The sequence below is a fragment of the Ailuropoda melanoleuca genome, chromosome 1, assembly GCF_002007445.2.
Source record: "Ailuropoda melanoleuca isolate Jingjing chromosome 1, ASM200744v2, whole genome shotgun sequence".
NCBI lineage: Eukaryota > Metazoa > Chordata > Mammalia > Carnivora > Ursidae > Ailuropoda > Ailuropoda melanoleuca.
Window position 1 is genome coordinate 206,066,617 of NC_048218.1, and position 12,820 is coordinate 206,079,436.

At 59.0% G+C, this 12,820-nt stretch overlaps 2 protein-coding genes across 4 annotated transcripts; both read left to right on the top strand.

Moving 5' to 3' along the window:
• The first annotated feature begins 680 nt into the window (after nt 1-680).
• On the top strand, nt 681-12,814 carry LRRC61 (leucine rich repeat containing 61). Of its 2 annotated transcripts, none has more exons than XM_034639307.1 (2): nt 681-821; nt 11,811-12,814. In XM_034639307.1, exon 2 carries the CDS (start codon nt 11,978-11,980, stop codon nt 12,755-12,757), a length of 780 nt encoding a protein of 259 aa, XP_034495198.1. In that variant the 5' UTR covers nt 681-821; nt 11,811-11,977; the 3' UTR covers nt 12,758-12,814. The 2 variants fall into 2 exon arrangements, with proteins under 2 accessions (XP_034495198.1, XP_034495202.1); XM_034639311.1 differs by lacking the exon at nt 681-821 and adding an exon at nt 1,460-1,596.
• On the top strand, nt 683-8,144 carry ZBED6CL (ZBED6 C-terminal like). Of its 2 annotated transcripts, none has more exons than XM_019804369.2 (2): nt 683-821; nt 3,484-8,144. In XM_019804369.2, the coding sequence occupies exon 2, from the start codon at nt 3,522-3,524 to the stop codon at nt 6,771-6,773; it is 3,252 nt and encodes a 1,083-aa protein (XP_019659928.1). In that variant the 5' UTR covers nt 683-821; nt 3,484-3,521; the 3' UTR covers nt 6,774-8,144. The 2 variants fall into 2 exon arrangements, with proteins under 2 accessions (XP_019659928.1, XP_034495057.1); XM_034639166.1 differs by lacking the exon at nt 683-821 and adding an exon at nt 1,458-1,596.
• Nucleotides 12,815-12,820: the final 6 nt, after the last annotated feature.

Here is a 12,820-nt window from a genome sequence, read left to right on the forward strand (position 1 = left end):
CCTCCCAGCTCGAGCTCAGCCAGGAGGCTGCTGCCTCTGGAGATGCACGGCTTCCCCCTTGGAAATCTGTAGCCTCCAGGGCATGAACTGCCTCACTTTCTTCCCCCACCCGCACTCAGGGGCTTGCCTGGCACCACAGCCTTCCTTCCTTCTTTGCTCTCAGAAAAAATAGATTCTTTCTCATCTCCAAAGATAAACCCGCTCACTGCCTGTGCCCTGCATCCCTGACCCTGTATCTGTCACATGTACTTGTAAAGATTTGTTCCAGAAGAACCTCAAGTCAGTATATTCAAAAGTGAACTGCATTAGTAAATGGCATAACGAGGGAGTCCCTCTCTATCCCCTGGTTCTCCTCCACATCTGAACTCAGGCACAGTCTGCCTTCTGGATAGCTCTCCAAACTGTCCCTGCTGCCCTCGTCCTTCTGCCGTTACCTGCTCCAGTCCTCCTCACCTCCTGCTTCCCAGTGCTGTGCCCGCTTCCCGGGGCTCTGCGGCGGCACTCTGCCTGCTGCCTGCTAGGTACCTCGGGGCTCCATCTTGTAGGTGTCCTCAGATGTGCATTTGTCATTTATGGCGATAAATGTCACCGGTACCTTCTTACTAATAAAGTACTGGAGTTTTGGAATGATTTTCTTTCCAAATTTTACATTTTAGGTTCACGTAGAGGCTCTCCACGGCGTCAGCCTCATAGTCATCATCCCGGTGTGCTTCGGTGGAAGGGAGAGCGGTGGTCTGACTGCCGCTGCCGGTGATTGCACAAGACCCCAGATCTACCCAGGGAGTCCGTCCGGAGTTGAGGATCCTGAAGTGTAGCCTGAGGTAAGTGACCTCTCACAAGACAGAATCTAAAGTCCAATGTCATAGATTCAGTTTGTCCGTAGGTCAGCCTGAGGCCCGGCCTCCACGGCACAAACACAGCTTGCCTCGTTCTGGTGCCACGGGCCCACTTCCAAGTTGTCTTCTTGTTCTGAGCCCCGAGCGCTGTCTGGGCGCTTCCTCTCCTGTATTTGTGTCTTTAGGGCACAGTGCTGGCTGATAGTAGGTATCTGACGAATCCTTGTTAAATAATCAAGTGGATGGAGAGTATCTGCAGAGAACAGATGTGTGCATGGGGAAAGGCTAATTGGAGAACAGAACGGGATTGGTGTGGCCCCAGCTGCAGTCCTTTTTTTTTTTTTTTAAAGATTTTATTTATTTATTCAACAGAGATAGAGACAGCCAGCGAGAGAGGGAACACAAGCAGGGGGAGTGGAAGAGGAAGAAGCAGGCTCATAGCGTAGGAGCCTGATGTGGGGCTCGATCCCACAACGCCGGGATCACGCCCTGAGCCGAAGGCAGACGCTTAACCGCTGTGCCACCCAGGCGCCCCCCACCTGCAGTCCTAATGCATGGGTTTTTCCCTTTCCTGGGCCGTCGCCAGTGAGGCAGGTCTGGTGCAGGCCCAGTTTCATAGCCTGCTCTGAGTTCTCAGTGGGGCCGACGCCTATAGACTGCTTCCGGAGGCCCGCGGCCAGCTCTGCTCTCCCGCTGTGTCACTGGTCATCGCGCTCCCCCTCTGGATTTCCAATTTTTCCACCATAAAGTCAGAGCTGAGGTAAGCCCGCTCCAGTTCTGACATCTCAGGGCACTTCTGGGAACAGAACGGTGTCTCCCCTCTCATCGGAGACCTCGTCCAGCCCATCCGCAGGGTCCCGTGGAGGTCATATGTTTGGTGTGGCAGCTGAGTTCCTGGCAGTGGGCCCGAGGTGGTGCCTCTGGTCGTTCTGAGGCTTTCCCAGCTGGAGGGGGCTCAGCACAAGCATCACGTTGCCCAGCCTCCTCCCCGGGCAGAATCTTCCGCAGTGGGCTTGTCAGCTGTAAAGGCAGTCCTGCCATCCCTGGTGCTTCTTAATGTTTAACATCACTCAGTGTCAGAATGTGCTGGTTTTAAATCTCGTTGAGCCTATATGTCATTCTGGCGTGAAGAGACAAAGCCCACTTGCTCTCTGATGTGTGTGGTGGGGCTGTTAGGTCACCTTCCTCTGAATCTCCCTTTGTCCAGAGAAATGCATTCAAGCACTGGGCTTTTCCTTTCCTTTCCTTCCCTTTCCACGTCCTTCTCTTCTGACTTCTTCGTGTTTCTTTTCTGTTGTGCCTTAATCTGAATGTGACCTAATCTGTAGGAGAACGAACAGGGGAAGGGAGTTCAGGATTGTGCCTCGGCTTGGGGTCAGAGCATCTGGACAAACAGCTGTCCCATTGACGAGATTGCGGTGACTGTAGGAAGAGCAGGCGGAAGAGGAGAAGCTGAAGAGAAGGCTCTGAGCCAGACAGAGGCTCGTGTGTCAGTGTGTGAACGCAGCCCCAGTCGGAGAGGGTGTGCAGAACGAGAAACGGGGCTTGGGAAGGAACAGGCGGGAGGAAGAGGGACCAGACCAGAGAATGCAAAGGAGTTGCAGGTGAGAGGAAAACCAAGAACATGTGGTGCCGAGGGCCACAGGGAGATGGGGTTCCAGACGGAGGACGTGGGCCGGCACCCCAGCGCTTGCCGAGAAGTCCATTGGAGGAGGTGCCAAGGGGGACGCTGGTGGCCTTGGCAAGAGCAGTGTCAGGGAGTGTGGAGGCCAGAGCCAGAGGAGCAGGCTTCGAGGGGGTGGGAGGTGAGGAAGTGTGAGCAGCCCTTTGGGAGTCTCTCTGGGATGGAGAGGGGAGTGGCAGGACACTAGGGGGCATGAGTTGCTGGCATTAAGGGGCTCTCCTGTTCTGTGCTCCTGTCCTGTGTTTCCTGGTGCAGGCTGCCTTCTAGGGAAAGAATTTCAAAAGATCTAGCGAGGCCACTGGCTGCATCGCTGCCTAGTACCGAGCGTCATAACCTATTTCTGGTGCCCTGCTGGTGACAGGTTCAGGCCAGGTGCACGGGATGCAGAGGCCTAGGCTCCGCTCCCTTCTGCACCTCTTCCACGGAAACCTCCCTGACTTCTTGGCGAGGTCAGTCCCCTCCTTGGGGTCTCACAGCTGCAAGTGGTGCTCCTTCCCAGCTGCATGGCCGCTCTAGCTTTCCATGACATGAGCGTGAGTCTTTTATTCCCGTCTGTCTCACCAGGCAGCCTGGAGGCCACGCGCACACAGGGGCTTTGCCTGTCTTACCGTGTATCTGCCACAAAGGAAACTTGCCAAGTGCCTGCTAGGTTCTCAGTAAACATGGAAAGGAAAGAGAGATGCCTCAGTTAGCTTGGCACAGATGGCCGTTGAGCCTGCTGGGGTACGGAGGGCTGTGGGGATTCCTGTTGAGGGCCTCTCCGTCCCATCTGCAGAAGCGAATGCCAGCCTTCGCCAAGGAGGTTGTGGTCTTGAGAGTTTTGTCCTGGGGCTGATTTCCTAGTATCTCACTATGCCTGCATCCTCTGCTCGCTCCTCTCCCCTCCCGGCCTTACCTCCCCCTTCATGGTCCCCAAAGTTCAGTAGGGCAGCTGAGAGCCATTCTTTTCACCTTGCTTTGCAGCCTGGGCCCATCTTCTCATTTCCCCCAAGTTCCCAAGCATGTTGGAAGCAGAAAAACTCAGGAAGCCCCCCAAGAGACATACACCTTCAGGATCAGCGGGGCAGGACCCACCTGTGCATGCTGACTCCTCCGTGACCAGACCCAGGAGCCCGGCTGCTCCCCTGGCTTCTCCCAGCTCCAAGTTTCACACCAGAGCTAACAGTACCTCTCATGGACTTGGCTGGGGTGCTGGGGAGCACCTGCTGGAGACCGAGGTTAAACTAGAGTTTGTAGATATAGAAGAGAGGGCTGTCAGTGGCCACAGGAAAATCAGATCTTCTGTCTCCCCAAAGGGGAGTGAGAGGGATCTGCCCCTACAGAGGAAGAGACCTCACTCCCTCCTCAGTTCCCTGTCGGTCTCTTCACCTGATCAAGTTTTCCTGGAGGAGCAGGAAGAAGGCACCATGGGCCTCCATGTCCACAGCAAGAAGAGAAAAGCCTACTCCCTGGGGAGCCCCGATCTTCACCCAGCTGCCTCCCATACAAAGTGCCTGGCCAGCCCTGGGCAGAATAAGCCGAAGGGAGACTCTGGCCTCTATAACCTCAAATCTGTGCTTGGGCAGGAGCCCCCTGGGCAGCCCGAGAAGAAGGTGTCCAAACAGAAGGCACGTGGACAGAGAGAAGAGGGGGAGCCGACACTAAAGAAGTCAAGAGACCCAGTGCTTAGCTCTGGCCAGTCTCCCTCTACCCCGGCGCCAGTCCAGGCGGCCAGTCCGGACAGGTCCGAGGTGGGCCAGCCTAGTGAGAGCGAGAAGGTAAAGCAGGCTGACGTCCTCATAGCCCATCTGGCCAGGGAGGTGCGGCGCCTCAAGAAGTGGAAGAAGAGGCATTTGCTCACTGCTGTCGGGGAGACGTCATCCCTGCGGAGCCTCCAGAGGCCGCCCTGCCTCAAGAAGCTGGTTAGAACTCTAAAGGCAGAGACCAAGGGCTGGGCTTTCCCCAGGCGTTCCCCCAGCCCTCTGGATGCCGCAGCTCGCAAACCCGCGTCAGATGTCCGGCAGTTCTTTACCATCGACTGCAAGAACGTCTGCCACGTCACCTGCACTGTGTGTCATGCCAGCATCAGACAGGGTAAATGGAAGGGGCATTTCCAAACCTCAGGCCTGGTCCGTCACTTGGTGAGTAAGCATGGACTGGAGAGAGAGAGAAGGCCGACTGTAGCCAGCCCAGGGGAGAAGAGGGGAGGGACCAAGGAGAAAAAGCACCAGGGCCCACCCGCCAGCGCCGCTACCCTTGGCCCCGAGGGGCTCCCATCGTCAGGACACTGCCCCGATGCCTCTGCTTTGGAAGACAGTGGCTGGCAGCTGGTCCCGGGCAGGCCTGAGCAGCTGTTCCTGGCTCCAGCGCTCTTGCCTGCCTCCACCAAAGATGAGCATGCTGCTCTCCCACTGGCGGTCACGGAGGGCCAGCGTGGCACCTACGCCCCCAGCCCGCCCCAAGCACAGGCCTGGAACCACAGCATCGCAGAGTTGCTCTGTAGCCTGGCATTGCCACTGTCCTTTGTTTCGTCCCCGCCTTTCAGAAGGTTTATGGCCCAGGTGGACCCTTCCTACCACGTGCCGCCTCTGGCCTTCTTCTCTGATAAAGCCTTGCCGCTGCTCCATGAAGCGGTCGATGAGCAGGTGTGTCGGGAGATGCAGCAGGCCACGGGCGGCTGCGTGCACCTCACCGTGTCCACTGCTGCCCAGGACGCAGTTGTGGACTATGTGGCCGTCACCGCCCACTGGGGAGCGATAGGGCCGGGCAGCAGGCAGGTGGCGTCGGAGAGCCCGAGAAAGCAAGCTGTGCTCTGGGTTCGAGGCCTGGCCCGGGAGAGCACCCCAGAGGAGAGGCAGCAGGAGCTGTGGGAGCGGGTCCGCCTGTGGCTCAGCCGCAGCTCCCTGCGACCAGGCTTCCTGGTATCAGGCAGCTGCCTCAGCCTGGAGCAGGCAGGGAGGACGGAGGGCTACACCCGTCTCCCCTGCTTTGCCCACAGCTTGGACTCCCTGGTGACAAACTTCCTGTGTCACCATCAGAGCGTCCAGATCCTCCTGGGTACAGTCAGGGCCATCTGCAGCCATTTCCAAGACTCTGCAGGGGCCCGGCAGCTCCTGACCCAGCTGCAGCGGCAGTGTGGCCTCCCGGCCCACCAGCCCTTTTGGGAGCTCTCAGACCACTGGGTGTCCGCCTACTGCTTGATGGAGTGGCTGGTGGAGCAGCGGCAGCCGCTGCAGCAGTACGAGGAGAAGCAGCAGCTGGGCAAGGCTGGCACGGCCCTGTCGGCGGTGTTCTGGAGCCTGACGGACAATCTGGTCACGCTCCTGCAGCCCTTCCGGACGGTGCTCCAGGAGGCGAGCTCCACGCGGGCTTCCCTGAGCCAGGTGCTGCCGCAGCTCCGCTACCTGCACATCTTCCTGCAGCAGGTTCACGGGCACTTCGAGGAGCAGGGCGGTGCAGAGGTGGGTGCCGCCATGCGGCTGGCCGAGGGCTTGGCCCTGCAGCTCTCCACAGACTGCCAGCTCAACGAGCTCTTCCACCGCAAGGAGTTTGTGCTGGCGACCCTGCTGGACCCCCGCTTCAAGGGCAAGATCGAGGCCATCCTGCCCCCGGGGGCCGACATCGACCACTGGAGGCAAGTCCTCGTGTACAAGGTGAAGGAGATTATGGTGTCTGAATGCTCCTTGCCTCCCTCGCTCTCCCCGCACAGCCCGGAGACCATGCATGTGGGTGCCACCCTGAGTGGCAGAGGAGCCAGGAGCCTCGGGGCTGAGGAGAAGGGCTGGGAAGAGCCCGCGCAGAGAAGCGGCTCTGGGTCTCTGCTGCTTGGCCAGAGGGAGAGGAGCTTGCTGGAGCAGCTGGAAAGTGTGGGGCTGCTGGCGTCTGAGAAAAGCGGAGCCTCCCTCTCCACCGAGAGCCACCTGGCCAGCGTCATCGTCAAGAAGTACCTGCGTGAGAATGAGGTGATTGGCGCCCAGGACGACCCGCTGGTGTACTGGGAGAAGAAGCAGGAGGTCTGGCCAGCCCTGGCAAGACTGGCTACGGTCTATCTGTCCTGTCCCCCGACAGGGGCCTTCTCTGGAAGTGTCTGTGCCTCCCTGGACAGCCCTGCCTTTGTGGAGCACGGCGCCCCTATCCCGGTGGAGACCACTGAGCGTCTCCTTTACTTGAAGACCAACCTGGAGAATTTCCCCAACTACACCGCCCCTCCCCTCCTCTTCCCCCATGGAGACCTGGCCGAGGAGGAGCAGACAGCGAGGCACACCTCTACCTGACTCCCTGCAAGTCCGCCTGTGGGAACTCTGCCCGGGCTCAGTGGGGAGAGCAGAATGCGCATTCTACAGCGTTCTACGGGGGGGCCGGAGTCCTCAACCTGTTGGAAGGAATAGGGACAGTTTCTCAATTCTTGACAGGTTGCCTTTTTCCCCCCAGGGAGATGTTGTTTTCCATCCACCTGTGGCTTAATTTATTTCTAGCAGTTTGTGCACAGGTAAGGTTAACTCTGTCCAGAAGGGACTGTAAGTTGCACCACACCGTTGTCTAAGCCGCAGCGCCCTTCTGCAGTGCTGGTGGGTAGTAAGGGCCCGTGTAGCTTGTCCACGTATGTTGCATGCCTTTAGGAGCCCTGCTTTCTCAAAAAGTGACGAAGGACAAGGAGAGGCATGGGTGCTGGCCCGTGGGAGATCTTAGCCACCTAGGGCCTGGTAAGCTGTGGAAGCTTTTTCCACAGTTGCTTTCACTGGAGAAGAAAGAAGCCCAGAGGTAGAGTAGCCGTGTTAAGAGGGAAGTGTGTGCACACAGACACACACCAGCATTCTTGGGGTCAGTGCTTTCTTGTGGATCCCAGTGTGGTCAGAGCACCCCAGCTGATGGGACCGCCCAGCCGGAGAGGAGGTGTGAGTTGAGGACTGCTGATGGACCCAGTTCTCAGAACAGCCTTCTCACCCATGGTTTGTTTCCAGACTGCTGGAGACCCTGGGGTTTCTTCCTTTCTACAGCAAAAGCAGTCTCCGAAAGAGCTTCACGGCCTATCCAGGCTCTAGGTAGCTATGTTTATGTCCCACCTGCAGGGCCCACCCCTCCCCTTCTCCCTGGTCACTTGTAAAGTACAAATCCCCTACCTGGAAGCAAGAAAGGATGTCTGTCAGACCCACTGGTGCCAGACTGCCCAGAGTGCCTTCAGGGCAGGGTCAAGAGCTGAGTGTGCGAGCCCCAGGAGCCGGTGGGATCAGGTGCGGAAAGGGAGAGGCTGGAGGATCCGGGACAGGCCTGTCACCCTGCCCATGATGCAAGCCAGGCTCTCCTGAGGTGCTCAGGCGCCAGGAAGGGGGCTCTGAGAGGGAAGGTCGGTAGGCAGAGGTGGGGCAAGGCACTCGGTAAGTTGTGCTTGGGTCCTGGCTGTGGGGGCGAGCCCGGGAAGGGTTGGCAGTCATGTGTCACTATGAGTAATTCACTGTAGGATATTTGGAAGATACTGAGAGTGTAAGGAAGCAGGAAAAATTAACCATAATCCTTACACTCAGACAGCCTTGTTAATACTTGGACATATTTCCTTTTTTTAACCTTGGGATTATACTCTGTCCTGTTGAATATGTTGTATTTTCATAATTACCACATCTTTCTTAAATAAAGCTTTGTAAAGGTCATATGTAATAGTCGGAGTAGCATGATTTAAAGTATAGCCTCCAAATTGCTTAGGTCACATCTCCCTGCCCCCCCCCACCCCCCACCCCACGCTGTTCTAGGCTCCCCTGTGACGGGGGTGGTGAGGCTCGTCTGGGGGCGGGGCCTGGACGATGGCTGCACCTCTTACCGTCCCCAGCTGTAAATCAAGTGCAGTTGGGTGGTAAGGTCAGAGCATGGCCCTGGGCCCCTCTGTGCTGCTCTCAGACACTCGGCATCCTGTACCTCCCTCCCAGATTCTGACTGAGTAGGTGGGGTGGGAGACAGGAATGTGAGATGCCCTTAAGTCGCCCTGGGGCGGGGGGGGCATGTTGCCCTGCACTGCGGTCCCCTGAGCTGTTCCTGCTGGGTGGCGTCACTGAGCTGGCTCTGCAGTGTTGGCAGGCGAGGAGGGCTAGGCAGCAGGGTTGGGGGCATGTGGGAGTCGGGGGAGTGGAAGAGGGTGACAGAGAAGCCTGCTGGTCCCAAGCAGTAGCTCTGGGTGGGAGCAGGGACATTTGTCAATGTTTGGAGACATTTGACTGTCACGGCTTGTTGGTGGGATTGCTCTTGTCCTCTTGTGGGTGGCAAACAGGGACGCTGCCGAACACCCTACAAGGCACAGGATAACCCGCACGACAAAGATGGACCCGCTCTCGAGTGCCAGTAGCGCGGAGGTAAAGAGCCTGTTCTGCACTGTGGCTGTTGGGGGGGTTGCGGGCCGGAGGAGGGATCTCCAGGGTCCCTGCAGCAGCAGGTGACTGTGCACCTGAGGCCGCTCTGCATTAACCCTCTCTCCGGGGACGGAGCCCTGGCCGGCTCATGGGCATCATTTTCCGGCCCACTCCCTAGGTAGGTAAACTGAGACTCAGCAAAGGTGGTCCTGAACAAGGGAAGACAGGCCTCCCGTCGGGACGCCGAGTGTCGGCTGTGCCCTCGTCATAGTCTAGTCTCATCCACGTAACCAAGCCCAGTTGGCAGACACATGCGGTACCTGGAGCTTCTGTGCACTGCTTCCCACAGGAGGAGCAGGATGGAAGGACTCTGGTTCTGTAGAGAGGGACGCGGCAGCGGTCGGGTGTGGAGGAGCCATTCCATCCTTCCCTGCTCCGTGCTGCCGGCCTGCGTGAGTGGGGTTTGCAGGGCGGGGTGGGCGCCCGGTCGTGCCCACACCTGCCTGGATGAGGTGGGCAGATGTCAGATAAGGTGGGACCGGGAGCGGAGCAGAGGTCCATCCGCTGGAGAATCCGTGTTTCACCTTGGTGACTATGCAGTGCGGTCAGCTGTGAGGGCCCCGGGGCCCAGGGCGGGAGGTACAGAGCCCTGAGCTGGAGGGCTGTGCATCCCCTGCCAGGCAGGGCTTTGAGGCACAGAAGTCCCGACTTCCAGTGAATGTGCTCTTGGCTCCTCTGTTTCCTCTTCTGCAAAAAGGGTTCCTCCCAGCTTTTATGTGGGGAACACGTTACGGTTCCCTCCCTTCCCCTCATCCCCACCCTGTTCTGGTCCCCTGGTCCTTTCCTGCCACAGCAGCCACTCCATCCAGATGGTCATGGAGGTCACTGAGCCTGGGTTCCTCAGGGCATCACTCCCTAACTGTCATGCTTGGCCTGTGGGCTTGCCTCCGCCTGACACCGCTACCCAGCAGCCTCATCTCAGTCCAGTGGGCATTTTCATGCAGTGTGCCTCACTGTGTCCTCGCCCGCCTCCCTCTGGCTGCTCGTCAGTGCCCTCCATTCAGCCTCCTAAATGTTGGTGTTCTCTCGACGTCAGCCCATGACTGCTCCTTTTCACTGGACGCCAGGTCCTCCTGACCACTTTCACCCCCAGAATAGTGTGCGGCTGGGGAGGCTGTTCATCATCCTGGAGAGAGGCCTGCAAATATTAAAGACGTCTGTGTCCCCCCGAAAGGCGAGCCCAGGGAGCCGCACGTTACCCCTGGGCGCCTCTGCAGGTAACGCTTGAATCCCTTCAGCCTAGAGCTCCAGCTGCCTCTGAGGCCCGATGCACACGGTCCCTCAAACTGGATGTCTTCTTGTCCCCTTGCCTGCCTGTGTGTCACGTTCTGGAGAAGGGATCCCCTGCATCCAATAACGTGACTGGATCCTTGGAAGTTGTTCTAGACTCTGGAGAGCGCTCCTCACCACCTTCGGTGAAGTCCTTGTCTCTCTAGTGCGTTTATGGCAGGCTCCTAGTGCCTGTGCCCTTCTTGCACCCCTCCCCCCCATGGGCAGCAGCTTTAACCTCTCGCTGCTGACAAAAGCCTTAGCAGATCCCATTTGAATACAGTGACCCAGACTTCTTAGTGGATGCCTCGAATTGCTTTTGGGAAGAAATGAAATAGAAATGAAGGGGTGTTGCAGACTAGGGGGGAGCTAGGTTAGGACACGGGGACCCCCTTCTCAGAGATGGGGGAGGGGTGTGGGGGAGGGAGAGGAATTCTCTGGGCCTGGTTTCCTTGGAGAGGGAAATAAAAAGTGGTGTGGATTATGTAAACGCAGACTTAGGACTCCCTGGAGCCCAGGTTTTATAAACAGCAGGAGTGAATAGTCCCATGGTTCTTTGCAGGCGGCACCCTGCCTAGCCTAGGCCTGGCCGGAGTCTGCAGGGCTGGGAGGCTGCCACTTGGAGCAGAGCTCCCTTCTTGTTTTCCTCTCGGCTAAAACCTTGACCCCTTTGTGGGCAGCATTGCCGCTGTCCTTCCCCCAGGCCTCCTCCCTCGCACTAGCACCTGGCCTCATGCCACCACGCAGCCACCGGAGCCTGGAAAGGCCCTCCCTCCCCTGCCTTTCGGGACCTGGGTGCCAGCCAGGTTCTTCCCTCCAGCACGGCTTCTTTGCCTGGCCTTCTGCCCCGCTTGCCTTCTCTGGCTAACCCTAGCCCCTGCTGCCAGGCACACAGGGATTGGCGCCCTTCTGTTGTCGCCAGAGTGAAGAGCTAGTTGTGGGGGGCGCTGGGGCTGAGGGCAGGCTGCCAGGGCCGTGGACTGCCCATGCTGCCATCTCCTCCGGGGCCTTCACTGTCCCTTTCGTCCCCTGACCTCAGTCTCCCCATCTGGGTGGAGAGCTGAGCCTCCAGGCCCCATGACCACAAGCCGAGGTTACTAGTTGGCCCACGCAATCTGGAAACCATTTTGAATTCATTGCTCATGTTTAAAAAAAACATTGAATCAAGAACATTTTTGAGAACAAAGTGAGGCCCAGCACGCTGTCCTTCTTGTCTGCATATGGAAGGGGACAGAAGAGGTTGTTGATGGTGGTGACCTGTTAGCTGTTCAGGAATTAATTGAAATGGTTAAAAAGAAACACCTTAGAATTAATAAGGAGAGATCATGAGCGGGTACCGAAAAAGGAAAATGAAGAGATTTTGCCTCCCGGTGCGGATATGGAAAATGGGAAGAATCGGTTAAATGGCACCCGAATTCCATCCAGTGTAGCCATAGCTGCTGGAGCCGTGTCAGGAGCTCCCCTTAGGTGGGGCCTGAGCTTGGCCCATCTGCCCCAGGAGGGCTCTGTGTCCTCGGGTCTGGCCTGGCCTCCTCGGTCTCCGCCTCCGCCGTGGGAGAGGCTGGGGGGTGCCTCATGCCGTTGTCTGCTGCGGGGTCGGGAGGGGCTCAGGAGAGGCCCACTTACTGTGTGATTGTCTCTCCGTAGGAGCCAGCTGGCTCTCGAGCAGGGGTGTCGGAAACAGGCCTCCGGCGCTGGCCCAGGCAGAGCGGAAGGTACCTTTTTCGGGGCGAGCCGTCAGCCGACCCCCAGTGGCGCCCACGTCCCCGTGCCAGAACCACCAGGGCCCAGGCCTCTCGGACTGACTTCATCCAATGGAGCCCCAGAGTGAGAAGCCCGGAGAGGCTGATGGGGTGCGCGTCACGCGCCAGCTGCTCAAGTCTCGCTCGGGTGAGTTCGCCCTGGAGTCCATCCTGTTGCTGAAGCTTCGGGGCCTGGGGCTGGTGGACCTGGGCTGCCTGGGGGAGTGCCTGGGGCTCGAGTGGCTGGACCTGTCGGGCAACGCGCTCACCCAGCTGGGCCCGCTGGCCTCCCTGCGCCAGCTGGTGGTGCTCAACGTGGCCGACAACCGGCTGACGGGGCTGGAGCCGCTGGCCGCCTGCGAGAACCTGCAGAGCCTCAACGCCGCGGGCAACCTGCTGGCTGCCCCCGGCCAGCTGCAGTGTCTGGCCAGCCTGCGGGGCCTCGAGTACCTGCGGCTGCAGGACCCTCTGGCCCGGCTCAGCAACCCGCTGTGCACCAGCCCCTCCTACTGGGGGGCCGTCAGAGAGCTGCTGCCCGGCCTGAAGGTCCTCGATGGCGAGCGTGTGACCGGGCGGGGCAGTGAGTTCTACCAGCTGTGCCGGGACCTGGACAGCTCCCTGCGCCCCGGCTCCAGCCCCGGCCCCAGAGCCACGGAGGCCCAGCCCTGGGTAGAGCCGGGCTACTGGGAGTCGTGGCCCACCCGGAGCAGCTCTATCCTGGAGGAGGCCTGCCGGCAGTTCCAGGACACCCTACAGGAGTGCCACGACCTGGACCGCCAGGCCAACGACAGCCTGGCCCAGGCTGAGCACGCGCTCAGCCCTGCCGGCACCACCTCGTCCTTTGTGTTTTGAGTGTGCCGTGGCCTGTGACAGCTGGGCACACTGTGGCCTGGCTGTCCGAGTCTGCTCCCTCCC